This window comes from Schistocerca piceifrons, chromosome 1 (assembly GCF_021461385.2).
Source record: "Schistocerca piceifrons isolate TAMUIC-IGC-003096 chromosome 1, iqSchPice1.1, whole genome shotgun sequence".
Classification (NCBI taxonomy): Eukaryota; Metazoa; Arthropoda; class Insecta; order Orthoptera; family Acrididae; genus Schistocerca; species Schistocerca piceifrons.
In genome coordinates, this window is record NC_060138.1 from 660,699,915 (window position 1) to 660,727,901 (window position 27,987).

The 27,987-nt window shown below is 39.8% G+C and overlaps 1 protein-coding gene across 1 annotated transcript in view; it reads left to right on the forward strand.

Annotated features, from left to right (window-relative positions):
• LOC124764117 (pancreatic triacylglycerol lipase-like) overlaps nt 1–27,987 on the forward strand; it is a 210,907-nt gene that overhangs the window by 88,954 nt on the left and 93,966 nt on the right. Inside the window, exons 4-5 of the mRNA XM_047249131.1 lie at nt 3,099–3,239; nt 19,153–19,261. Coding sequence (XP_047105087.1) covers nt 3,099–3,239; nt 19,153–19,261 — 250 coding nt within the window. The remainder of the gene's footprint in view (nt 1–3,098; nt 3,240–19,152; nt 19,262–27,987) is intronic.

A 27,987-nucleotide genomic window follows, 5' to 3' on the forward strand; every position in this document is an offset into this window, starting at 1 on the left:
GGGCAGATAGGTTAGAAAATTTAAAAAGGGAAATGGATAGGTTAAAGTTAGATATAGTGGGAATTAGTAAAGTTCGGTGACAGGAGAACAAGACTTTTGGTCAGGTGAATACAGGGTTATAAATACAAAATCAAATAGGGGTAATGCAGGAGTAGGTTAAATAATGAATAAAAAAATAGGAGTACGGGTAAGCTACTACCAACAGCATAATGAACGCATTATTGTGGCCAAGTTAGAGACGAAGACCATGTCTACTACAGTAGTACACGTTTATATGCCAACTAGCTCTGCAGATGATGAAGAAATTAATGAAATGTATGATGAGATAAAAGAAATTATTGAGGTAGTGAAGGGAAACGAAAATTTAATAGTCATGGGTGACTGAAATTCGAGAGTAGGAAAAGGGAGAGAAGGAAACATAGTAGGTGAATATGGATTAGGGGTAAGAAATGAAAGAGGAAGCCGTCGGGTAGAATTTTGCACAGAGCATAATTTAATCATAGCTAACACTTGGTTCAAGAATCATAAAAGAAGACTGTACACATGGAAGAATCCGGAGATACTTGAAGGTATCAAATGGATTATATAATGGCAGGACAGAGATTTAGGAACCAGGTTTTAAATTGTAAGACATTTCCAGGGGCAGATGTGGACTCTGACCACAATCTCTTGGTTATGAACTGTAGATTAATACTGAAGAAACTGCAAAAAGGTGGGAATTTAAGGAGATGGGACCTGGATAAAATGACTAAACCAGAGGTTGTGCAGAGTTTCAGGCAGAGCATAGGGTAACAATTGACAGGAATGGGGAAAGAAATACAGTAGAAGAAGAATGGGTAGCTCTGAGGGATGAAGTAGTGAAGGCAGCAGAGGATCAAGAAGGAAAAAAGACGAAGGCTAGTAAAAATCCTTGGGTAACAGAAGAAATATTCAATTTAATTGATGAAAGGAGAAAATATAAAAATGCAGTAAATGAAGCAGGCAAAAAGGAATACAAACGTCTCAAAAATGAGATCGACAGGAAGTGCAAAATGGGTAAGCAGGGATGGCTAGAGGACAAATGTAAGGATGTAGAGGCTTATCTCACTAGGGGTAAGATGGATACTGCCTACAGGAAAGTTAAAGAGACCTTTGGAGCAAAGAGAGCCACTTGTATGAATATCAAGAGCTCAGATAGAAATCCAGTTCTAAGCAAAGAAGGGAAAGCAGAAAGGTGGAAGGAGTATATAGAGGGTCTATACAAGGGCGATGTACTTGGGGACAATATTCTGGAAATGGAAGAGGATGTAGGTTAAGATGAAATGGGAGATACGATACTGCATGAAGAGTTTGACAGAGCACTGAAAGATCTGAGTCGAAACAAGGCCCTGGGAGTAGACAACATTCCATTAGAACTACTGACGGCCTTGGGAGAGCCAGTCCTGACAAAACTCTACCATCCGGTGAGCAAGATGTATGAGACAGGCGATATACCCTCAGACTTCAAGAAGAATATAGTAATTCCAAACCCAAAGAAAGCAGGCGTTGACAGATGTGAAAATTACCGAACTATCAGTTTAATAAGTCACAGCTGCAAAATAATAACGCGAATTCTTTACAGTCGAATGGAAAAACTGGTAGAAGCCGACCTTGGGGAAGATCAGTTTGGAACACGTGAGGCAATACTGACGTTACGACTTATCTTAGAAGAAAGATTAAGGAAAGGCAAACCTACGTTTCTAGCATTTGTAGACTTAGAGAAAGCTTTTGATAATGTTGACTGGAATACTCTCTTTCAAATTCTAAAGGTGGCAGGGGTAAAATACAGGGAGCGAAAGGCTTTTTACAATTTGTACAGAAACCAGATAGAAGTTATGAGTTGAGGGGCACGAAAGGGAAGCAGTGGTTGGGAATGAAGTAAGGGAGGGTTGTAGCCTCTCTCCGATGTTATTCAATGTGTATATTGAGCAAGCAGTAAAGGAAACAAAAGAAAAGTTCGGAGTAGGTATTAAAATCCATGGAGAAAAAATAAAAACTTAGAGGTTCGCCGATGACATTGTAATTCTGTCAGAGACAACAAAGGACTTTGAAGAGCAGTTGAACGGAATGGACAGCGTCTTGAAAGGAGGATATAAGATGAACATCAACAAAAGCAAAACAAGGATAATGGTATGTAGTCGAATTAAATATGGTGATACTGAGGGAATTAGATTCGGAAATGAGACGCTTATGGTAGTAAATGAGTTTTGCTTTTTGGGGAGCAAAATAACTGATGATGGTCGAAGTAGAGAGGATATAAAAAGTAGACTGGCAATTGCAAGGAAAGCGTTTCTGAAGAAGAGAAATTTGTTTACATCGAGTATATATTTAAGCGTCAGGAAGTCTTTTCTGAAAGTATTTGTATGGAGTGTAGCCATGTATGGAAGTGAAACGTGGACGATAAATAGTTCAGACAAAAAGAGAATAGAAGCTTTCGAAATGTGGTGCTACAAAAGAATGCTGAAGATTAGATGGGTAGATCACGCAACTAATGAGGAGGTATTGAATAGAATTGGGCAGAAGAGAAATTTGTGGCACAACTTGACTAGAAGAAGGGATCGCTTGGTAGGACATATTCTGAGGCATCAAGGGATCACCAATTTAGTATTGGAGGGCAGCGTGGAGGGTAAAAGTCGTAGAGGGAGACCAAGAGATGAATACACTAAGGAGATTCAGAAGGATGTAGGTTGCAGTAGGTACTGGGAGATGAAGAAGCTTGCACGGGATAGAGTAGCATGGAGAGCTGCATCAAACCAGTCTCAGGACTGAAGACCACAACAACAACAAGGCTTATTCGTCCATTTCCTGCCCCTCTTGGATCTAAGCCTACACAAATTCTCACTTACGCTAGTGGTTAAACTTAGTTTCAGATCGTGATCTGTCGATATTCAAAGACGCCATGATAAAGTGTTAGTTCTCAACAGAAAAGACGAGAAGACAATATTTTTGTGGTTGATAACGAAAGCTTTAGTACTTTCCGTCTTCGCCGTTGCAACCCCTATGTTAGCAATGTGTAATGAACTGAGAAAGAATGACGAGTAGTGAAACTGACAGCTGCTGACTGCTATTTCTTTCCGCAGGAGATGGCGGTGGAGTTCCTGAAGCGCGAGCCGTGCAACGTGTTCATCGTGCAGTGGGACGGCGGGGTCAACTACTTCCAGGCGACGCAGGACATCCGCGTCGTGGCGCTCGAGATAGCCGCCCTGATCAACCACCTCGCGGTCAGCCATAGCCTTCAGTACTCTTTCTGCTCGGAAATACTTGTACTTTTACGTTAACCAAGACTGGAACGCGAAACATCTGAAACTTCCTGGCAGATTAAAATTACTTGCAGGACAGGACTCGAACCTGGATACTTTGTCTTCTGCGAGCAAATGCTCTACCGACTGAGCTATGCAATCGGCTGAAGAGCAGCGCATATGCTGCTGCCAGCCCGCCCCGATGGGGAATTGAAATACAATAAAGAAAAAAAAAAAAAAAAAAAAAAGCTATGCAATCACGACTCACCAGCCGCCTTCACAACTTCCGCCAGTGCCTCCCTCCTACCTTCGAAACATCGTAGAAGGTCTGCACGATAACCTGATGAGATATCACTCCAGTTCTAACACATTGTTTTAACCTGCGAGGAAGTTTCAGAACAGTACATATTCCACTGCAAAGTGGAAACACACTGGCCAACAAAAATACAGGGTTATTACAAATGATTGAAGCGATTTCACAGCTCTACAATAACTTTATTATTTGAGATATTTTCACAATGCTTTGCACACACATACAAAAACTCAAAAAGTTTTTTTAGGCATTCACAAATGTTCGATATGTGCCCCTTTAGTGATTCGGCAGACATCAAGCCGATAATCAAGTTCCTCCCACACTCGGCGCAGCATGTCCCCATCAATGAGTTCGAAAGCATCGTTGATGCGAGCTCGCAGTTCTGGCACGTTTCTTGGTAGAGGAGGTTTAAACACTCAATCTTTCACATAACCCCACAGAAAGAAATCACATGGGGTTAAGTCGGGAGAGCGTGGAGGCCATGACATGAATTGCTGATCATGATCTCCACCACGACCGATCCATCGGTTTTCCAATCTCCTGTTTAAGAAATGCCGAACATCGTGATGGAAGTGCGGTGGAGCACCATCCTGTTGAAAGATGAAGTCGGCGCTGTCGGTCTCCAGTTGTGGCATGAGCCAATTTTCCAGCATGTCCAGATACACGTGTCCTGTAACGTTTTTTTCGCAGAAGAAAAAGGGGCCGTAAACTTTAAACCGTGAGATTGCACAAAACACATTAACTTTTGGTGAATTGCGAATTTGCTGCACGAATGCGTGAGGATTCTCTACCTCCCAGATTCGCACATTGTGTCTGTTCACTTCACCATTAAGAAGAAATGTTGCTTCATCACTGAAAACAAGTTTCGCACTGAACGCATCCTCTTCCATGAGCTGTTGCAACCGCGCCGAAAATTCAAAGCGTTTGACTTTGTCATCGGGTGTCAGGGCTTGTAGCAATTGTAAACGGTAAGGCTTTCCAAACCGTCGGCTATGGTACATTTAGCTCCCTGCTTGCTTTATTCGTCGACTTCCGCGGGCTACGCGTGAAACTTGCCCGCACGCGTTCAACCGTTTCTTCGCTCACTGCAGGCCGACCCGTTAATTTCCCCTTACAGAGGCATGCAGAAGCTTTAAACAGCGCATTCCATCGCCGAATGGAGTTAGCAGTTGGTGGATCTTTGTTGAACTTCGTCCTGAAGTGTCGTTGCACTGTTATGACTGACTGATGTGAGTGCATTTCAAGCACGACATACGCTTTCTCGGCTCCTATAGCCATTTTGTCTCACTGCGCTCTCGAGCGCTCTGGCGGCAGAAACCTGAAGTGCGGCTTCAGCCGGACAAAACTTTATGAGTATTTCTACGTATCTGTAGTGTGTCGTGACCATATGTCAATGAATGGAGCTACAGTGAATTTATGAAATCGCTTCAATCATTTGTAATAGCCCTGTAAATCTTTCCTTGGTTACAGGAATAATATGCACCATTTGTGGAAAAATAATGTGCCACTGAATCCAAATCTAATTTTTGTATCGGCTTCAGTTTTAATGTAATAATGGTTTTTGTCAATGCTATAAAGCCTATTTACTGATATCTGGAAAAGTGACACGATAATGTAAGATTACATTTTTTTAAGACATCGGTTCTCAAACGAATCAAGGGAATGAGCAAAACAGGAGTAGGGGAAAGTAAAGAATCATACCTCAAAATATTTTCTTAGCGAATTCATGCCACTGTTTGCCTCAGGACATTCGCTTCCTCAGGACCAGCGGTAGTCGGACTACAGTGTAGTAATCCACTTGCCTTGATCACATTCTTCCATTTGAGAAATTCCCTGGCGAACTCGTTCCATACGTTCGTCAGTAAAGACGCCAAGCGTACCTGGTAATGGGTCCAAATGATCATACAGAAATGCATTTTAAATGACGCACTACATCCCATAAGATAGTATGATCTCAATAGTGGTTGCCTAGAAGGTTCTTGCAAACACTTTTCAAATATAGTTATGCCATTCTTTAAATATGACTTAACAAATACATAAAATATTCATTACACATTAAATCCATAATTTTTAGTCCTAGAAATGTTTCTCCCTTCATATTTGCTTCTCTGATCTTTGCCAAATTCTCTCGCAAGTTCATACATCCGCGTGTAGTTTTGCCCATTGTTTTCACAAAGTTTTTGACGAGACCCAGTTTAATTAGCAACTGGGTCAACAAAAGAACAGTGGGGTGAACAAAAGAATCGTTCATCTTATTCTTCTATCCATGTCGCAATCCTTACCGAAGAGACCATTTTTTCCCTTAACAGCATCTTTTTCTGCCAATGCTGTCACACTCACCCAGAAAGCACCAGTGCTTTGTGTAAGGTGCATGCCGAGAAGAATTGGAATATCACTACAATCTACATGCAAGACATTTGTATTTTTCATAATGGATAAGTGTGAGTAACAGTTTAAAATTCTCAGATTCTGGTCAACTGTATGCACAACTGGACCATAAAGGAATTAGGTCTAACTGCTGAAAAGTACTGCTTTCATACTAGGCTGGAATCTGTAAAGAAGGGTCACGTATTTACATTCACTATCACTACAAAAACTCACTTACTTATCCTTTAAAAGTATTTAGTAAATAACAGCGTGACGTTCACGAGAAACACTCACTTTAGTATCATGACATGTCCTACAGAACAGACACTACACGAGTGTAGTATATCTGTAAGTCTGACAGCTTCTGCATGCCTACTAGTGGTACAGGGTACCATTCACGATGCAGTGTATGGTGGCTTGCGGAGTATGTATGTACATGCAGATATAATGCAAATATCTTCAGTGCGGTTTGGCCACCTGTTAGATGACGGCTTGAAACGTGTATGTCAAGTGCAAAGCTTCAGTGGTCTGAGGCCTGAGTATAGGTGATGTGGGTGTGGACATACTGCAGCTTTTCCAGATGCTACACACGTAAATGATAGTTGAAATTGTTATCTTGTTGGAACATGAAATTACTGTGGTCAGTGATCTGGCATGTGTACAGAAAATGATGTGGGTGGATGTATAGATTTATAGGTGTATAGATTTGACATGGAAAACTGTGAATACATGCTGGCTGGGGTAGCCGAGCGGTTCTAGGCGCTACAGTCTGGAACCGCGCGACCGCTACGGTCGCAGGTTCGAATCCTGCCTCGGGCATGGATGTGTGTGATGTCCTTAGGTTAGTTAGGTTTAAGTTGTTCTATGTTCTAGGGGACTCATGACCTCAGATGTTAAGTCCCATAGTGCTCAGAGCCATTTGAACCATTTGTGAATTCATTGCATCCTTAGCTGTAAGGGGTATAGAAGACTTTAAATAAAAGATCATATTCAGTCGTCGGGAGGATATAGAATTATGTGGGAAATTGATATTTCCAGTACCAGTGTCGTCAGGAGGAAGTATTTCCGATACTTGACTCATCATCGAATGTCACCAGTTCCATAGTGCTTTAAAAAGATTTTAATTAATTAGTCAATCAGTTTGACAGAGTAAGGGAACTCTTTCCAAAACATCTGCAGCCTAACGCATTCCGTAGATCTGGCGTTTTCCCAGGTATCCCCTACTTTGTCCAGCACAAAGGAGAGATTATTGTGATTTCTGGTAGCACATGACAGAAGGTACCTAATTCTTCTGGAATGCCTTTGTTCCATAGCAACTGAAGAGTGAGAACAGAGATATGCACCAACAATAATCACCACATGTGCGTGATGGGTGACAGGGGATAGGGACAAGGATGGATGGGAGAGGGAGGGAAGGGGGGAGAGAGAGAGAGAGGGGGGGGGGGCAGAAGTAGGAAGTGAGTCTGGTATCAAAGAGATGTCAGTACCAGCTGCTTTTGTTTGGTGGAGCCCAGTGAATGGCTCTTTGGTGTGTAGCTTGACTACAGTTTTGAAGCACGTGGTGTGGCATGGCCCACTTGCGGTGCAAGTATTGTATTTGCAGAAATAAATGAAAATGACTAGTGTTTTATGTTGACAGGATTCTTCGTGGATCAGAAAAAATAATGATACAAATTGTTTAAATATTCCTCACACTACCTTGATTTCCACAAATTATTTAAATAAACAGTATTCCATACACTGCATTCAGTTTGATGAGACATTTATATTAATCAAACGTGTGTCAATATTTCCAGAAGAGCTGAAGAACTGAAGCATTGTGGGACCGAATCCCAGCGCAGGAAGTAAGGATTTTGACATAACTGTGCAAGGAAAATCCATGATGTTGTAAACCAGAAGGGCTATTTCCCACTAATTTTCGATAAATTTAAATAATTAGTCAATTAATTTGATATCAAAACTTGTTCAGGATTTCTGGGAGGGAGAAGGCTGGGAATTTCCAAGAGGGTGAGGTGGTGACATGTAGAGCCACTTAACTGACCAGTAGGCTAAGGGGGATTATAAATTTGGAAATGTAGAGTGGGGTGAGAACTGAACAATATGTTAAAGCTAAGAAAAGGTGTAACATGGAACAGAACAGTAGGTTAAGGGAGGGATTTAAAATCTGATAACCATGAAGAGTGGAGTGGTGCCCCATTCTGTCTGAATGAATATGGCAACAGTGCAGAGTGGGGTGGTGCTGGCTTTGCAATACTACTGTTGACAGTTCAGGAGGACATGTGTGACAGAACACATGACATATATAGAGGGTGGTCAGATACAGTCTGTAAAGCTTGTAAGGGTTTTGCAGGGTAGGTTGTCCTGAGCAAGAAAATAATTTGGCAAGTTGCACCGTTTCCTTGTTATCTGGCACTGGAGTTAGAAGAATGAGGCCGATGTACGTGCAAGTTCAAGCGGTCCTCCAGAGACAGTATCCCCAAACGTGTTCTTTGTTTTGTTTCCTAAATCTGAACAAACAATCGAACCCACGCCAAAGGCTGAACAGTCTCATGTGGCATCCTCTATGCTATGAGAAAAACTGAGACTAATTGTATCTGGTGGGTCACTTGACTTTGCATGCACAATGGCCTGACTGGCTAACGTCGATGATCATGAAGTCGATAACAACGCAACTTACCGAATTTTTTCTTAACAATTGTTTTTCAGCACAACATTCCCCACAACATCCTACAAGCTTTGCGGCATTTTTCTGACCACCATGTGTAGTATGTCTGTAACCTTGACTGCTATGATATCGTCAGTATAGACGCACGATAGCGTCCAAACGTCTTGGCCGAATACAGGAAATACTATGAGCACAGAAGGACAGGGACAGTACTAAGTAGTATGCAATAAGTTGAGAATTTGGGTCAAATGAAAAGCATATTCAGATAGCCAAAGCAGTCAAGGCGACAGCCTTTCATTAAAGATAAGTCGCCTACGCGAACTCCGTTAACTGGGCCGTTTTATGACATTTTGGTTGCAGATTACAGTAGTACGTTGCTGTACACACTTACAGATATGTAGTTCACAACAGCATTAGCATCAAAACAATGCCTTGAAACGGAGAGAGAAACCAGTTGATGTTGAAGATGCTGGTGACACAAAGTTAGGTTCAAAATTCTACGAGTATACAGTGTAGAAAAGTTTGCAGGAGATAATTCGACAGTGGTTTTAGAAAAGAAAACTTTTATTTAGCAAGGTTTCAGGTGATCTAAAAATCTACGTGATTATGTAGCTCTCAGTTCGTTCAAGCAATCAGTCATTCATAATATGAAACACAGTCGTAGCTCATTCACTCAAATGATTCAGAAATTTTACTTGTTAGAATGAAATAAGGCGATGATTCTTCTACTCTGCAGGCTCGTGCTTTGCGGCAGTCTGCCAATCTGTACAAATAAAATGCCTCGTAATTTTGGGAGCGTTGTATAATCAGTCGGGAAACCTCAGATCAAGCGGATATTTGGCTTTGATGAAGTTTAACCTTCCGAAGAAGTAATGGAGCTCTTGGATTATTAAATGCAGGTTCGTATGTCAAATACACACCTTTTGTATAAAGGAGCAATATATATACATATATATATTTCCCTTTTAATCGTACAGTTCGTATCAGTTATCTTCAGTCATAAATCTCAATAATCAGATTACAGTTCGTCAAAAACAAAGCTCAGGCTAATCGGCACGAAGATAATCTCGGAAGCTTTTTTCTAACAACAACCACCAGAGAGAGTACTACAAAGAATAATTATGCACTCATGGCATAGCCATTGTATGAAACTATTTTGTGCATGGATTCTGCGAGTATGAAGACAGAAATTTTGTAAACGTCATTCAAGGGTGGAATTGTATCAGAATAATTCGTCGAATATAAAGGGATATTACAATTGCCCCTCGCAGCGATCAAAGTTAATGATAATACACTTTGCGAGCTAACAGGAAAAATTTGTTGGGTTGTTTATTCAAAAGAGGAATATTTTGATTTAATAGAATTTTACTATAGAGAGTATGGGTATCAAGCTAAGACAGTAAGTTACAAGAATACCTAAGCTGTAGCTTTTACATGTACTGGTGTATACCCGCATCCCGAGTACATGACCAGGGAATATGTAGATTGGTGTAATTACGAAAAAGGTCTACCCATTTGGGAACTGGTCTTCACAGGGAAACCCTGGAAAACTCGGAAGAATAGACCCCAGCTCAGGTATTAAAGAAGTTAGGAAAGCCTAAATCCAGTAATTTTGAAATATATAGAAGCTCCATAGATTAGATTGAAGGAAAAGTGCCTCATAGCCAAAAACAATTTACAATATTGCTCAAAAAAATTTGTGGAGGCGGTACGGAGGACAGGCGATGGCTTATGGTACAGGACAGAAGCTGGTAATGTGCCGTAGAAACAGCAAGATGATCTCAGGAACAGATGATCAGGGACGTGAACATGGAACAGGTTTAAAGTGGAATAAGAAAAGGTTCTGACTGAATAAATCTCTGGAAGAGAGTGGATTAAGGCAACGAAGTCCATATTTCATCGTTGAACTCAAAATCGGAGTGGATTCTTATATTCTTCCATCTGTACTAGACTGGAACATCCATCAGTCCTGACAATCGCGAATTTTTTTTTTGTAGTCCTCAATACCAAAGTTGTTTTGCATTACAACTGCTGATTGTCCAAAACATTGCCACATAGACTGAGGGCATTTAAATTTTATTGTAGCTCATATCGAATGTATTCCTCTCAAAATATTTTTAATAATCTGATCCTCGTTTTGTTATAGTGCAGGTGGAAGTAGAGCATTGAATTTGTCCGAGGTTTGCTTTCAATTGCGAAATTATGGATAAAATTTAAGTTTAAACCTGATGAAAAATTTTAAGCATAGGCATATGACACTGACTCCACAAGAGGAATAATTTATAGAAAAAAATTCTCTGAAAAATTTTCATTATTCTTATAATTAATTGATTTATATATCCACCTGCAAATAAATATCATTAATGATGACATATGTTCATTTAACAAATCATCCACTCGCAGAATCTTCTTCATTCTCTCATGAACATTGATGGAAATATATTTCACCAATTATGTCCATAATATGAAACACACAAACTGCTATTCTTAAAATGTTAATTAATATTCTTAAATTAATTCTCCTGGCAGAGAAGGAATGATGAAAAATCTAAAATTTATAATAATTTTCTCTCGCGCAACCAGAGAGTTTCTTCAATTGTTTACAGCAGTGACATTATCGACTGTTGCTTCATTTGTTTTCTCGCGCGAACAGTGCGCATCATACACACAGCATATTTACCTACATATCCCGCACTGTTCAAGTTTCACACGCAATTCTCACATAAGTGCCGTGTGTTGAGGAAATGTATACGCACTTTCATTGTATATCACTATGGCTTCTGCTCATAGTCCACACTTACAAACCCTAGTAACTAAAAAATTCTTCTATCTATCTTAAAATTTTGTGCTAAACTATCACAGGAGTAATCTCACTGTCTCTTAACCTATCACAGGAGTAATCTCACCGTCTCTTAACCTATCACAGGAGAAATCTCACTGTCTCTTACCCTCTAGACAACATAAACATCTTGATATTTATATACACATTCGACTCATAGTCAAATTCCACTCTAAATTCTTCTCCATATTTGGTATCACAGATCTACGATCCTTCAAAAAATTTCTTAATATCATTATGCGGGAATAATCTCTTTATTCCTTCCGATTCGGGATATGCCAACAAGTATGATCCAAGATTTGGTAATTTACAATAACATATGGTTCGGTATAAATAAGATTCCATTTCTTTATGTTCTTCATCAGTTTCGAGGAATGGATGAGTCGCTTCAATGAAACCTTTTCTCCATATTATTTTATTAATCTCTCTCGCATCCAGAACTAATCTTACATTGCCTCCAGGTTTTGGAACGACTAAGAGCGGAGAACAATATGGACTAGTTGATGGCTCAATCAAGTTCCATTATAACATTCTATTTATCTCCCTTTGACCAGATTGTTTTAAACGCCACGGGATCGGTTAGTGCGTGTAACAGTAAGTCTGATGTGGCTTCACTTGTGGGTGGCAAATATACCCTTTAATAATTCCTGGTTTCTCATAAAAAATCTCTTCATATGCCTCTAACAAATAATGAAGCTGCTACCTTTGTTCTCCTGTAAGCTGATTTGATTCACTAGCTTTTATCATTGTTGTTTGGTTAAAGTCCTCCTGTTGTATCAAATCCTTTGAAAGCTCCTTCCAACGACCGTTTGTAGAGTCAATTAATTGAATTATGGCACCGCGACAATATTTCTCATGCACTGTTTCCTTTCTATTTAAATCCAGTGCTATCTCTTCTCCATTTCATCTAAATTTAATAATCCTTCCAAAAAATCAATCTGACAGTTGTGCTCCTGCATACTCCCAATACCAAGAATACAGTCCACTAATAACTTCTCCACTAAAAGGAACGTGCATTTTATCGCTACATTTCCCATTTTCATCTCTAATTTTGTTTGTATTTTGATATTGGGAGAGCGTGCTCCAACAGCTCCGATGATTTTGCAGTTCTGTACCGGCAAAATTGGTACCTTCTTCTTCCTAATAATTCTCCTGAAAAGAGCACTTGAGATGACATTGGTGGAATCGGCGGTGTCTAATATCACATTCGTTGGAACTTCCTCTATTTCAACAAATACTTCCAACACCGGAACACTCGATCTGTCATTATGACACGTTATTAAATCCTTTGTTAACTCTTCAGTCAACAGCTCACCATCATTATATCTTAACAATTGTAATTTTACTGTTTCGCCCCTAACAGATCCCCTGACCGCTCCTCCAAGGCACGATGTGGTCATGTTGTTTTGACTGATTGTTGGTCCGATTGGTATTTGTCTCTTCAGCTACTTCAGTGATTATCGGTTGTTGCGGTGAATTGGGTCTATATTGTCTTGCTTGATTCGTGTAATTATTGTTGTTGTTCTGCTAGTGTTGGTAGAACTGTCCTGTGTTGCCATACATTGGATTATATCGATTAAAATTCCTATTGTTCCTAAAATAGCCCCCCTCTGCACCATTACTTAAGTTTCCATTATGGTAATAATTATTGTTTGCATTTTGCCCATCTCTAAGTCTCCTCGGAGAGTGTAGTTGGTTATGATTATTGTTACTGCTACCATTACTGCCATTCCCATTCGAGTTGCAGCTCGGATTCGCTTCTATTGCTCTTCTTTGATATGACATTTCTTTTGCCCTTTTATTGTCCTCCTCAATTATATCAATATGATCAAGCGTAGTCATAAATGAGTGTATAACCTTATCATTTACGTATAACAGCTGATTCCTTATACTGGTGGGTAGTCTGGACTTGAGTATTCTAAATATATCCGGAAAAGGAATCGGTACATCCCAATACAAAGATTTATTTATGTATTTCTCAAAATATCTCTTTAGAGATCCTCTAGAAAATGAAAAAGGCTCAGGGTATAATACTTCCTCCCTAAGTCTTTCTTGTATTCCAGCAGACCAATATTTTGCTAGAAAAGCCTGCTCAAATTCTTTGTAACATTTACAAGAAGATGTTTGTTCGGATGCCCACAATGCTCCTGATCCTTGTATGTATCCAGATACAAAACTAATCTTTTGCCATTCTGTCCAAGATCGTGGAAATAGACCTCTGAAACTTCGAATAAAGACTACAGGATGAACATTCTTTTTGTCAGGGTTAAAGATTTGAAATTGTCTCTGTTTAATCATCTTCTCCTCAACGGTACTACGATTCCAAAAATCATCCTGTTCGTACTTTTCCCTGTGGCTATCCGTTATATCGAATCTAAGTTGTGACGTTCCAGTTCTGTCTACATCGGATCTTGACGTGGACGGAATTTACCGCGCAGACTGAGAATTTTGTTTCCTACTTCTCGCTGTTTCTAAATCCTCCTGCGAGAGATTTAGTGATCTATCTATATTTTCTTTCCAACGCTAGAATTCTTCGCCAAGTTGTTCACGAACTTCCTTTAACCCTTTGTTGAAAAAATTCTCCTCGGAACTCTCTGAAATTGGCTGTAAAGCTACTTTCACAGTTTCTTCTATCGTTTCCGAAGGAAAATTTTGCCGCTCTAATGTCATTTCTGAAAACTTTCCCGCAAGCACATTCATTCTATGTTCCACTGTCGTCTGTTTTTCCTTCACTTCGTCAAATTGCTTCTTTAGATTATCTTGGGATTCTGTAATTTCTGGTATCATAGCTACGGAACACTGTATGTCTTCTTGAGCTTGTATTACTTAAGGAAACAATTCTACTTGTTTTTGTATCGTGTCAATTTTGACGGATACATATTCGGTTAGTTCCGCTTTTAATTTACTATTGTTTTGTTGGCATTGTTAGCGGACCTGCTCAATTTGAGCAATAAGATTCTGTTCGGTCCTTTCTGCCTGTTCTTTTATTTCCTGTGTCTGGGTATTTAATCTCTGGTCTAATTCGGTAAAGGTTGCTCTTAATTGGTTTTGTAATTGATTTGATTTTCGGCTAATTGATTTTGGAGTTCATTTTGTATAACGGATAAGTCTCGTTTTACCTCCGCTTGGCCTTCGGCTAATAGAGACAACTTTTGCATAATAACAACTAATGTGTCAACAACCCTCTGATCAGCTGTTGTATGAATGTTTTCTGAACCAGCGGGTTTATTTATATTGCTACTACTAGCCACAACAGCCTCAGAATTGCTATCTGTGGCCTCTGCTTCTGTGCAAACAGCTGAAGGCTGTTGCACTTCTCGTTGCTGATTCAATGACATTTTAAATGCCACTCTAGTCAATACCATTAAATAATTGTCAATATCGGGTTCTAGTCACTATATACAGTTTCAAATTTACTGGCGTAGACACACTTAACTTTCAAATTACCTCACAGATGGTATACAGTTCAATGTCCAGGTACGAAAATCACACAATATACAGTTCTACAATCTAACTACTATCTGGAAAAAAATTCTTTCTAAATCGATTTCAAACTATTTTAACTACAGGATAAAAAAATTAGATTTCTCTGGCCTTGTTCTGTAGTCTTGGTGTTGACCAATAGTTAAAATCGTTTCTTGGTATCAGCAATCGTTTACTAAGGGCACCGAATCTCTCTTCAGATTAGTTATCTCTCGTTCTCGTTGGTTTTCATGAAACAAAAAAATACATATATTATATAACAATCCAAGAGAGTCCTGTACGGTCACCACTGTAATTTTTCCTCCTATCTACGTGATTATTTAGCTCTCAATTCGTTCAAGCAATCAGTCATTCATAATGTGAAACACAGTCATAGCTCATTCACTCAAATGATTCAGAAATTTACTTGTTAGAATGAAATCAGGCGATGATTCTTCTTCTCTGCAGGCTCGTGCTTTGCGGCAGTCTGCCAATCTGTATAATCAGTCGGGAAACCTCAGATCAAGCAGATATTTGGCTTTGATGAAGTTTAACCTTCCGAAAAAGTAATGGAGCTCTTGGATTATTAAATGCAGGTTCGTATCCAGTCTTTCGGATGTTCCCTTCTGATTAACAACCATGCAATATATCGATGAATATCATTAATTCTCAAATGTCAAATACACACCTTTTGTATAAAGGAGCATTATATATATATATATATATATATATATATATATATATATATATATATATTTCTCTTTTAATCATACAGTTCGTATCAGTTATCTTCTGTCATAAATCTCAATAATCAGATTACAGTTCGTCAAAAACAAAGCTCAGGCTAATCGGCATGAAGACAATCTCGGAAGCTTTTTTCTAACAACAACCACCAGAGTGAGTAATACAAAGAATAATTATGCGCTCATGGCATAGCTATTGTATGAAACTATTTTGCGCATGGATTCTGCGAGTATGAAGATAGAAATTTTGTAAACGTCATTCAAGGGTAGAATTGCATCAGAATAATTCGTCGAATATAAAGAGATATTACAAGGTGGAGGTTCCATCAGGTTTTCAGACAGTCATTGTCCTTACACTGGAAGAAAAAAGTTATGTGACAGTCCCTTAATAATTTATTTCATGTCTCATATGCATAGATGTTTAACTGATATAACAACAGAAAGACTGAAGAGACACTGTGTTTCTCATCGTGATGGAAGGAAAAATAACAAAAACTGTAATGCTATCAGTGGGCACAAAGGACCTTTGAGAATATAAAGGGTATCATAATATTCTGAATTCCGATGAGAATAGAGTCACTCACGCACACTGTTAAATACGATTATTACATTGTGATCTGCATAAAGCAGAGTGTATGTTTGTATGTCTGGTATCTCCTCCCAAATCCCTGGATCGATTTCAACCAGATTTGGCACAGGAACATTATATGTTTTATAATCTCCTAGGTCCAAAATGAGCGGAGATATGGCAGAAACGCATTTTTCAAGCCTCTGGCATATAGGCTGCCCCACGTGACATGCGTTTTGGAGCAGTATCGGCCTATTTTCTCTACCAGCTTTGTATGACAGGAAAATAAATGATTTTCAAGCCCCTGATGTGTAGTCTGCCCTGTACGTCAGCCATGTAGTGGGAGTAATACTGGTCTGCTTTATTGAACATATTGCAGGGACTCCATATGACAATGATCATGGTTGCAGACAGGTTGAGATTGACATAGGGGAGGATGGACAGGGTGAGGGCGAGTAGGAAATCAACAGAGAGAGAGGGGGAGGGGGATTGCATGAGTCAAATGGAAGGTGTAGAGGGGTAATGGGCAAGTGGAAAAGGAAGAGGGTGAGGCGGAGAAGGAAGCAGAGAGGGGAAGGACGAGGTGGTCAGAGGGAAGATATGGTCAGAGAGGGGGTGGAGGTATTGGACAAAGAGAGGGGTGGAGGAGACGAAGAGACAGAGAGAGTGGGGAGGAGGAGACAGAGGGTTATAGGTTGGGGGATGGGGTGGACAGATAGATGGAGGGAAAAGGGGTGGAAGGATATTCAGTATATGTGTCGAATGTATATGTGGGAGAAGGTGTGTGGAAATGGCCAGTATCTGATAAAGTCAGTGCAGTAGTTGTAGAAAGCTAAGTGGGAAGCAAGCGTTGAAAACAATTTAAGAAGTCTATGTATGATTCCAGTCAACATTCCAAACTCTTGCAGGAAGAGGTGATTTGGATTTTACTGTCTGGTCAACATGGCAACATGGTGACTATTAGAGTCAGATCAATACATAGGGAGCAATAAGAAGTGTAATTCGCCTCTAATATTTAGGTATGCCTGGAGAAACGAAGCCGAGGTAGCTGGACTGGAATTTTAACATCTGTTCTCACGAATGTGAGTCGAGTGTTTATGGCTATTTTCGACTATTATGTTGAAGTGCCCATGGGTGCAGAAATACGAAACAACGAGGAAAGAATGAGAGTGAAAGCTCAAGTGGGCTATTACTACTATAAAGACTATTTTAACGGTTGCAGGGAAACCTGTACTATATACCAACTTCTACAAGGTACACGTTTCGCCTCCTGTTTCAACTAAACGTTCGGTTGTGCCATCGTCTTACTAGCTGAGAACCTATGAGACACGCAAAAATGGCGAGTGAAGTAGGAAAGCAAGCATTGGAAACAATTTAAGACTGCAACCAGATTGCAGCTAGGCGATTGAAAGGTAGAAAAGAGAATAGGATAAGATTAACATTAGCTTCAGCAAGCGAGTTATGGAGAACCGAAGGGTGAAGATGAAAATTAGGGAATCGATTTCAGCAGAAGACGTAACAGCATTGAAAAATGCTGTGGACATTAGCTGGAAATTAACCAGACGAATGGATGATGTATCCACCAATGCAGTACGTTGCCAGATTCAAAGAGATATGTAAAGAGTAAGGCGGCGATGTAATGAAACGTAGATTGATGACCTTAGAAAATGACAGTATTCACGGATTAATCTGGAGAGCGCGTTTTTACACCAGTGAAAATCGAACGGCTGTTGATGATGAATGAAAAACGTAGTCCTAAATGTATCGTTATTAGTGTGATTTTGTTTACCAGCTTTACAACTAGTTCAAAAACAAAACTGCAACAGTAAAAATGAAATGCTTAACCATCAAAGTTACACTTTTAATACATTCAGATATGGAATGAAAATAACGGTCCAATGATAATAGTACGGATGTACTGAAATTTCAGTTAAAGTCCTTGTGTTGCAAAAAACAGACTGTATAGAATTTTCATGAAGGTCTGTTTTAAACTGACGCTAACCAAATGATTATGAATGACATGTTTATATTACGCTAAATGTGTCGTGGAGTATTGAATTAAACTGCTTTAAAGCCAGAGAAAGTTATTTGGAAGCATCTGAAAAATATTCCAGGAGGAAAATGTAAGTTTAAATGTTGAGGTGTTGCACGGAACAGATGTGAAATGGAATTTCTGAAAGCTATCATCAGAAGAAGTGGCGGGTTGATTTGATATTCTGAAACGATATTGAAATAGCTGTTTGATAGGGAAAGGAACAGTGAAGGTAAACATTAGAACAAAAACGAAGACCGTAATACGTCACACTGATTACATGTTCGTTGGGTGTAGCGCATACCGAGAATAGAACAGAAGTGCGCAGGGTGGAGAAGAAAAATAAAATATCGATGAAAGTGTGAGTTTGCGTTAATTTGTACTCAAGTTGAACATTTGCCGATAATTAAAAACTAAAGGTCACTTTGAACAGCACGGTACGTTACGTAGCTCACTGTTTCTCGAGGCAGTAGGCGATTGGCTTCCTCAGACCTAGTAACCGGTCCGGCGGGTCAGCTATACGTAGGAGAACCGAGGAGTGAGTTGAGAACCTACCGATACTCGACGTCGGCTCCGGCTCGTGGAATAATACTGGTCTACCATATGACTTCATATGTGCGCAACCAGTTATAGAACACAACACGAGCAATATTTGTTTGGGTTTTTGAGTACAATTTTTTTGTGGTGAGAGGCTGATGGACAGCATAGCCCGAGGTCGAGGTTAGGAAGATACCAGTCTGGTTGTGAGTTGGTGAAACACGTGATCTCGTGAGAATAACTGGAATTATTCTCAAGGCACGCATGTTGCCCATATTTGCTTTTCGATGTTTTCATAGGCGAAGGCAGCCGGGTGGTATCAGTAGGGTGGATATTTCGGAATGTGCAGCTGTGTGTTTATGTTGGCAGGTGAAGTGCGGCCTGCGGGGGTCTGACGTGCACCTGGTGGGCCACTCTCTGGGCGCCCACACGTGCGGCTACGTGGGCCAGCACGTGCCCGGCGTCGGCCGCATCACAGGTCAGGCTTTCTCACGAGTTTGCTTGCTTTCAGCCTTCAGTCATAGCTGACGATCTTTTTCCTCCAAGTCAATATGCCTTGTAATCGAAGCTATCCCGAGTGCTCATGTTTCTTCCATATTCTGTCTGTTGAGCAACGTGGTTAGATCCTCAATCCCTAACAACCACTCAGCGTTCTCCTATGTTTCCAAAGTGACGCAACAACTTAGTGTGACATTCATCATGGCTGTAAGCCGTCAGCAGAAATGATGTGTTTCGGTGACGGAACCTACCAAAATATCTCAAGGTAGCTCTTAGTCATAGCCCTTTCTAATACGTATCTGGTATTAATTGCTATATTCCAAATAAACTTTAGTTTGATGGCTTCTAGTTTTCGGTACTCTGAGAAAACTCTCCAAGTCCTAGTAATTCGCTTACATCACTTAACGATTTTCCCCTGTCCTGCTCCTTAGAATGCCAGGTTATCTATCCTTCGTATCTCAGGAAATGACAAACGAGTCACTCCCTTCGTCTCTTAGGAGCTTTTCTCGACAGCTTCCTTCATTTCTTTCAAATATTAACTTATCGTTTATTACCGCGACCTTCACCTGGTAATTATTTTACTTCGAGTATTTTTGATCTGCCAATGTAATTACAAAATGCCTATTCATTTCACCACACTTGTTTACTCTTATTGGACCGAAACATCGTCTGTGGTGCGGGACCAAACGTGTTTGCAAGTTTGGTTTTGTAAAATACACTGTCTAACAAAAAAGTTAATCACGAAGAAGACGTGGTTGGACGTCAGTGTAACTTTGTACACCTATACACCATCCATGGGTATGTAAGTGATTTGAGTTGAAGTTCTCTGTGATAGTGGAATGGCCACCACATTGCATTAGTGTTGTTCGTGTTTAGTGTTGTTACCAGGTGTGGTAGGTTATATAAGGGGCGAAAACAGTGTCAGATTTTGAGTGATTACTGTGAAGGACATAGAGGTAACGCATACTTTTGTGAGAAAGCATTATCAGCACCTGACAGATTTTGAAAGAGGTCTCACTGTTGGTCTACATTTGGCCAGGTGATCGAAGCCTGCAATATCCAGAGGCATTGGGATAAGACAGTGGCCTGGTGTTGGAATGTGAGGGCAAGCTCAATAGCCGTCGAGATTCCGGTCGAGCAACAAGGGAGGAGGATTGCTGTATCGAGCACTAAACAGATTATAACCTCTTCACAGCTTCGTCTGCCATCCGACCACAAATAAATGAGTCTCCGCAATACTTCTGCCTTCTACCGTATTTTTCCCCTGTTCTAGCCAACCGTGTCTATTGCTCCCTCTGGAACTCTCAGCAACCTCTGGGTCTTTCAAGTTATCCACGTTCCATTCCTTAATTTCCTACCTTTTTGCAGCTTTCTCCAGTTTCAATCTACAGCTCTCAACCAGTAAATAGTGGCCAGAGTCCACATCTGCCCCTGGAAAATGTTTTATAGTTTGAAACCTGGTTCTTACCGTTATATAATCAATCTGAAAACTTCAGGTGTCTCCAGGTCTCTTCCATGTATGCAACTTTCTTTCATGATTCTTAAACCAAGTGTTAGCATTGACTGAATTATGCTTTGTGCGAATTCTACCACACAGCTTCCTATTTCATTCCTTTCCTCCAGTCCATAACCACCTACAATTTTTCTTCTGTTGATTTTCGTATTATTGAATTCCAGTCCTAAATCACAATTAAATTTTCGTTTCCCTTAACTATCTCAATAATTTCTTTTATCATACGTTTCTTCAATCTCTTCGTCATCTGCGGAGCTAGATGGCATATAAATTTGTATGCGTGTAGGCTTCATGTCCACGTTGTTTAGCATAAGGCGTTTACTATTCTGTTCATTGTAGCAAATCCGCACTCCTATTTTCTTATTCATTATTAAAACCACCCTTCCATTATCCCTAATCGTTTGGTATTTATAACCCTGTATTCACCTGACCGGAAGTCCTGTTACTCCCGCCACGAAAGTCCACCAATCCCTACTATATCTATCCATTGGAGTAGGGGATCTAACATTCCACGGTCCGATCTGTAGAACACCAGTTTTCTTTCCTCTTGATGACATCTTTCCGAGCAGTTCGCGCCCGGAGATCCGAATGGGAGGACTATTTCACCTCCGGACGCCATCATCATTTAACCATACAGTAGAGCTGCATGCCTTCGGGAACAATTACGGCTATAGTTTCCCCTTGCTTTCAGCCATGTGCAGTACAAGCACAGCAAGGCCGTTTTTTTTTAATTTTAGAACGGCAGGTTAGTTAATCTTCCAGACTCTTGCCCTGCAACTACTGCAAAGGCTGCAGATACGGCTATCTGTATTGCTCAGACACGCAGCTCAAGGTCCTTGCTTCATGGGGGCGGGGGCTGCAGATGTTACACATGACTCAATATTACACCAATATTGCACCAATATTGCACATAAATGTTTGTTTAGATTTCTCTAAATAAGCTTACAATGTGTACTTTTGTGTGTGTAGTTTTTGGCTACATATCCGTTAGATTCATCGTTCATTTTGTCTAAAGATGCTCTCTTGCTCCATGCACGGTGTGTGTGTGTACTACATCGGTTTTCATTTATGGTAATGAGTATTTATTCAGTTGATGCAAGAGTAAGGAGAGGGAGGGAGCTGAGATGCAAATTCATTTCCCAATTTTATATTTCAGCCTCGTTTTCAGAATTACTGTTAAGTCAGGTTCAGCGTGAATTAGTCGTGCTACATCAACTCTAAACAAAATGCAGTTCTGACCACTTGTGAGCTAATTTACAAAGTCGACAGCTTTCAGAGAATGTGTTGTAAATTGGTGCCTACTACGTGAGAAATATGTTACGCATTAACTTTTAATTTATGAATATGCGGATCCCCCGTTTTTTAAACTTGGCTGTACTCTCCATCTCACGTAGCTGGTGCAGACGTATTCATCCGTACATGGCAAATGCGTCCTACATCCCCCGTTACCTATTTAGTTATTTTTTAAAGTATTTATCTGCAATCACAGTTTTCCCTTGTATTGCTCCTTCTGTCGTAAAGTTAATTACTCCTGGATAATACAGAACATGTTCCACAACCCTGCCCCTTCTTGTAACAAGGATTTTCCACAAACTTCTTTCATAGCCTATTATTTGCGATACCTCATCATTTCATACGTCATTTGTTCTCGAACTATCAACACTATTTTACAAAATACATTTAAACTGCTTTCAGTTTCACAAAATCTTATTTAAGCTGTGCTTCAAAGGTTTCGTGAGAGACATTTTTAAGTATAACGACCACAAAGCTGCTAATCGCTTTTTTGTTATGCAACTAGTATATCATTTGGCAGGCTTCAGAATTTTAAAATCCTGTACTATAAATAGATATACAAGGTGTCGCATTTACCTTGGCACCCCAAATAACTATTTGTTCAGAAGAAGGAAGAAAAAAACATCAAGCTAAAATAGCTTGATTGCTTTTCTTGTAACTTTGTTCTTTAAGTAGATATGAGCAACAGTACGTCGTTTTTAAATAGCACCCTATATTTTTATTCAGAAATCTGCTTCCGTTCCTCGAGACCTGCAGAAAGACTTAGCACAACGTGTACCATTCATGTAAACACGACATTAAAAAAATGTAACACAAAGTTGATTTTGACTCTCCCATGTGTAGTTACTCGGAGTAACATACACGTCCACTTTCTGTAGCTGACAATGAAAAAAATGGAAACACAAGGCACATTGGTCATTCAGTCAACCGTCATCAGTTGAATGTTTGCGTGAGTACATTGTAAACCAAGGAAGAGAAGGTAGAAACGCCACTCATCTGTGCAGAATGTAAGGTTCAAGTAGCACAATACTGTACTTTTAAAAAGTATGTTGTGTACAGTAAAGGCAGCCCTTTATTAAGAACTGCATCATTATTACTTTTGTTTTGTTGTGGTTGAAGATAAACGTAATGCTACTCAGAAAGAGGAACTCTACAGAGAGCAGTGTCCTGGTAAGAACCCACTTCCCCAATGGACATTTTCTCGTCTTGTTGCAACGGTGCAGGAAATGAGAAGCTTCAGTCCAAACAATCATATCGTTGCAGAAGGTACTCAGAGGAAGCCGCAGAAGTTACTGCTGTTGATACTGTTGCAATGAATCCTCTCCTGAGATCCTGACAACTTAAACCCGAGATTGGCATTCCTAAGACAAGTGCAAGCCGCAATCTAATACATCAGGAATTCCGTAATTAACATGTACACTTACACCATGAATTACATGAAAATGACTTGCAGAATAAAGGAGAGTTAATGTCTGGTGTAGGACGCTTGGTACTATAAACATTGGCCCTTATTTCATCAGTGATCACCTATGCCAACTTTCTCCACGAATTTTTCTATGTCTTGTGGATGAAGTGCTGCTAAGAACCAGAATGCTTACATGTTATTAACAAGATGAATGTCCACTATATAACGCCTTGTGTGCACGCGTTCTCAAACAAAGGTATCCGCCAAATTGAATGATCCTTGGCGCTGCAAAAAAGATATTGTTTATAGAGATATTCCAAAAACTCCAGAATAATCTAGGAACGTAAATAGTAAGTGCGCCTATGGCCATTCTGGCCCACTTTGACCTATGCACTGGGATTTTCTAGCCATAGAGGGAGGGCAATGACCTTGAATGCATAACTTCATGAAGCCATGTGCCCTCCACACCAACTCTCTCCTCCCACCTCACCTCATCCAAGCCCTCCCATCCCCCCTCCGTAGCATAGTATTAAAATGAAACAACCTATCAAAAATCCGATATGGTGGAACTAATCCAACTGTGCTAGTGTGAAAATTAAAAACACAAGCCACACTCCCTCCCCTCCCCTACTACTCTTCAGGTAATGAGAGTGTCGTGATAAAATGAAACAATCAATGAAAAATCCAAGGTGATGGAACTAATCCAATTGAGCCAGCATCAGAAGTTAAAGAAGAGACAAGCTACGCCCCATTTCCCCTTCCCCTCTGCCTCTCAAGCCATTCAGTCAACATAGTAGTAAAATAATGCGTGAAAGTGACAAGTTCATGTTAAATGGCAAAGATATTCGCCACCCACCAACCCACCCACCCACCCACCCACACACACACACACACACACACACACACACTCACACACACACACACACACACACACACACACACACACACACACACACAAACACACATACACATTTGCAAGAATTACTATATTTCCACATCTGTATTATTTACCAAATCAGTACATTCCATCTCTCTGAAACAATGTTTATGTCACATTTCATTTCTCTCTCTCTCTCTCTGTTAGTACATCCTAACAATTTTTTTTGACAGAATACTCTAATATCTCATAGTTTGTGCATTCTATATCAAATACTGTACGCTTAATCGTCAGCAAATTCCAACTCTATCTTTGTAATATATAACAGAGATAATGGGGAAGGAAACAAAAAATCTAACACAAAAATACTCGAGGTATAAAATTTATTTTATTCCAAGAAAGTCAGATACACAACTGTGAAAATTTACATACAAGAAGGAATATTCAGTGTTTAAATTGTTTCATTTCTTCTATACTACAAAAATACTCTCACTATGTCATACCTTATGATTCAGAATATATTTTTACACAGTTTAGAAGTATGCACAAACGTTTGGTCGTATCACTATTTTCATAATCAAATGTGTCTATGTCGTTCATTCTTCCATGGTATATCATGCACGTACTTCTACTGCTGAGAAAGTCAAATTCATCTTTGCTGAGAGCCGTGAATCTTGATTGTAGATATGCCTTATTGTCCTTCAGGTGGGCCAGCAGTGCCACTCCACATTCGGAGCTGCTGTGTCTTGTGTTCGAGATCGGATATCTTTCTCTCTTCTCAAATGCTGGGAGTCTTACAGTGCGTATTGTACTTCCACCACCACCCAAATACCTCACGTTTTAAAATTGCAAGTAGAAGAATTTCTATTTTTCTTTTATCAGAATACACTGTGATTGTATTCTTGTCTGACAAAACCCAGCTAGATATTTTGTATCGAAAATTAGGTGCAACTGGACAAGGTCCTGAAACTGCGGTTCTCCATTAAGTGATGCAAGAGATTATATAAATATTGTATTTAGCATTACTTTATATATCGAATCACTGTGTTTGCTGTGGATGACAGTAATATATTTGTAAATTAATTCGTGTTAAAAAATTCACTCAATTACTTTATATGAAACAACTTTTCTTAACTATTAAACTCTATAACTATGTGTGATATTCAGTATCATTATTTGCACAATCAGGCTCACCACCATCAATAAGTGATTTTAGCCACTTCTTATCTTCATCATTTGGCATACTACATGTATATTCTGATGTTTTTTCACTAAATAAAGCACACATATCTGTGGCTACCTTGTTATCAAGTACATCTAAAAAGAAGGACACATCATAAGCATTCTATGTAAGCAGAAATCCTTAGCACTGTTGATAAAAGTAGTAATAATAACACTCAAACATTTGTTCCTCAATGATGGGCACCGTCCACTATGAGCTTTGACTGGAAAATAGTATCATGGCCTATGGTTGTAATAGCTCATTGTCGATAGGACACATTTGCTGGCATACAATCTGACCGAAAACTCTTGAGATATGACTAGAAAATGGCGTCATGGCCTGTGGTGGCCATGATTACATAATGAAGGTGCAGTGACGACATGCTGTTATCCCGCCCACAAACATATTTAAGGATACTTAGATTACCTAGACAACTTTAAAAAATTATGCATAACACACATACACAAATATATAAACATGTCTTCTAACAGGCCTGTAAATTATTGATGAGAAAAGGCATGCTTTGATCATCAAACAGTTTTTACGGTATGTCAAGGTCATCTGACAAATGAGGGTGCTTATCCATGCCATCACCACTAGCACTGCCAAACTGATGCTTCATATTCACAATGCAGTTGTCAATTATGCTCAGTCTGAAATGTAGAGGTATTGATTAGACAAACTTATTTATATCCAGCACCAGCATTTGCTCCAAAATTTTCTCAATTTCATATTTCACCATCTCAACAAGTCCTCAGAGGCTGTTCCCCACAGAAAAGTCCTTCAATAGTTTTGCACACCACAGTGTGAGACTGCACATTGTGTTTCGTGGTATTGAAGCAGCCAACCAGCCACAAGCAACAAAACCGTAATTTTTTTGAGAGTTTAAACACCACACCACTCACATTACTGAGACTACAAATGCATTTCCACAGCATATGCATTATTGATAGCTGCATGAAAGTGTCTTTTCACAGTATCAACAGCTAGCAGCACATGCACACTACGAGTGCATGCCTGCTGGTGCTGGGCATGGAGGCTGGGGAAAAGAGTTCAACAATTCACATATTAAATGATTTGCATTTTATTGAACTCAGAGAGGCCTTTATTGGAATATGGCAGCAGTCTGCTGTGGTCTCCTTCCATTTCCTTCGTCCAATTCTTCATGAGTAGCATAGGCAACATATATTAAATTCTTACCTGTAACCTGTAAGTGGTGTGGTGGGAATATGAAGTTAATATATAAATACAAAGGCTTTTTAAATAGAGTTTATTTATTGATAATCCAACTTAAAAGTATTTGTACATTTTCTGAAGGATGCTTATGACTGCTGATGTCCCAATACATTTGCATGTGTCTTTGAATGATTGAGCGGTTATACTCCTCAGAATTCTTTATTGATGCACTCTTGAAGAGATCATGCAACCATAACACTTTTTAACAGCCTTTGACATAAACTATGGTGTCTCTATGAACATAGTTTCAGGGCAGTATCACAATATTTTCATGTGATGCTCCCTCATCATCTCAGAGCTTTACATGATGGTAGCTACTAAGCTATGCAATAGTTCAATGAATAGTAGCGCACTGTACTGTACTAAACGATCTGGGTGAATCAAAGTTAGCGGAATACTTTTTTAATACCTATACGTAATACTCTTGCATATCCACAATGATGTTTGCACCCTGAGACGTCTTTGTGAGATGTGGTGGGCGTGGTGCAGCACTTCTAAATTTATACAAGAGGTTGTACAAGTCCTGTGAGAAATGAGTGGTTTATGGGGCAATCGTGTTGATTCATATTCAATAATGCCTACAGTTCCAGATTTCCCCATCTCGTTTTGCTTGGAGCAGTCGGTTACCACTATAGGTGCTCATTCTGTAAGCTTGTTAGTGCTGAGCGTCCAACCAAATTCATCGCCCTTGTAGTAAGAAGAGCGAAACCCTGTGCACGTATCTTGCAGTAGACTGAAATTGTTACTGTCCCAGTCATGCTGTAAGTTATCGAATTATGCCATAGAATTGGTTAATGTACAGCTGTCAAATACGCTCGAATTTTCCCTGCCGTCTTTTTGCGGTGGCACAATAATTTTTTAAGATATTTCTAGATGAACAGGGGGCATGCAGCTTTACTGTATGGTTAAATGATGATGGCGTCCTCTTGGGTAAAATATTCCGGAGGTAAAATAGTCCCCCATTCGGATCTCCAGGCGGGGACTACTCAAGAGGACGTCGTTATCAGGAGAAAGAAAACTGGCGTTCTACGGATCGGAGCGTGGAATGTCAGATCCCTTAATCAGCTAAGTAGGTTAGAAAATTTAAAAAGGAAAATGGGTAGGTTGAAGTTAGATATATTAGGAATCAGCGAAGTTTGGTGGCAGGAAGAACAAGACTT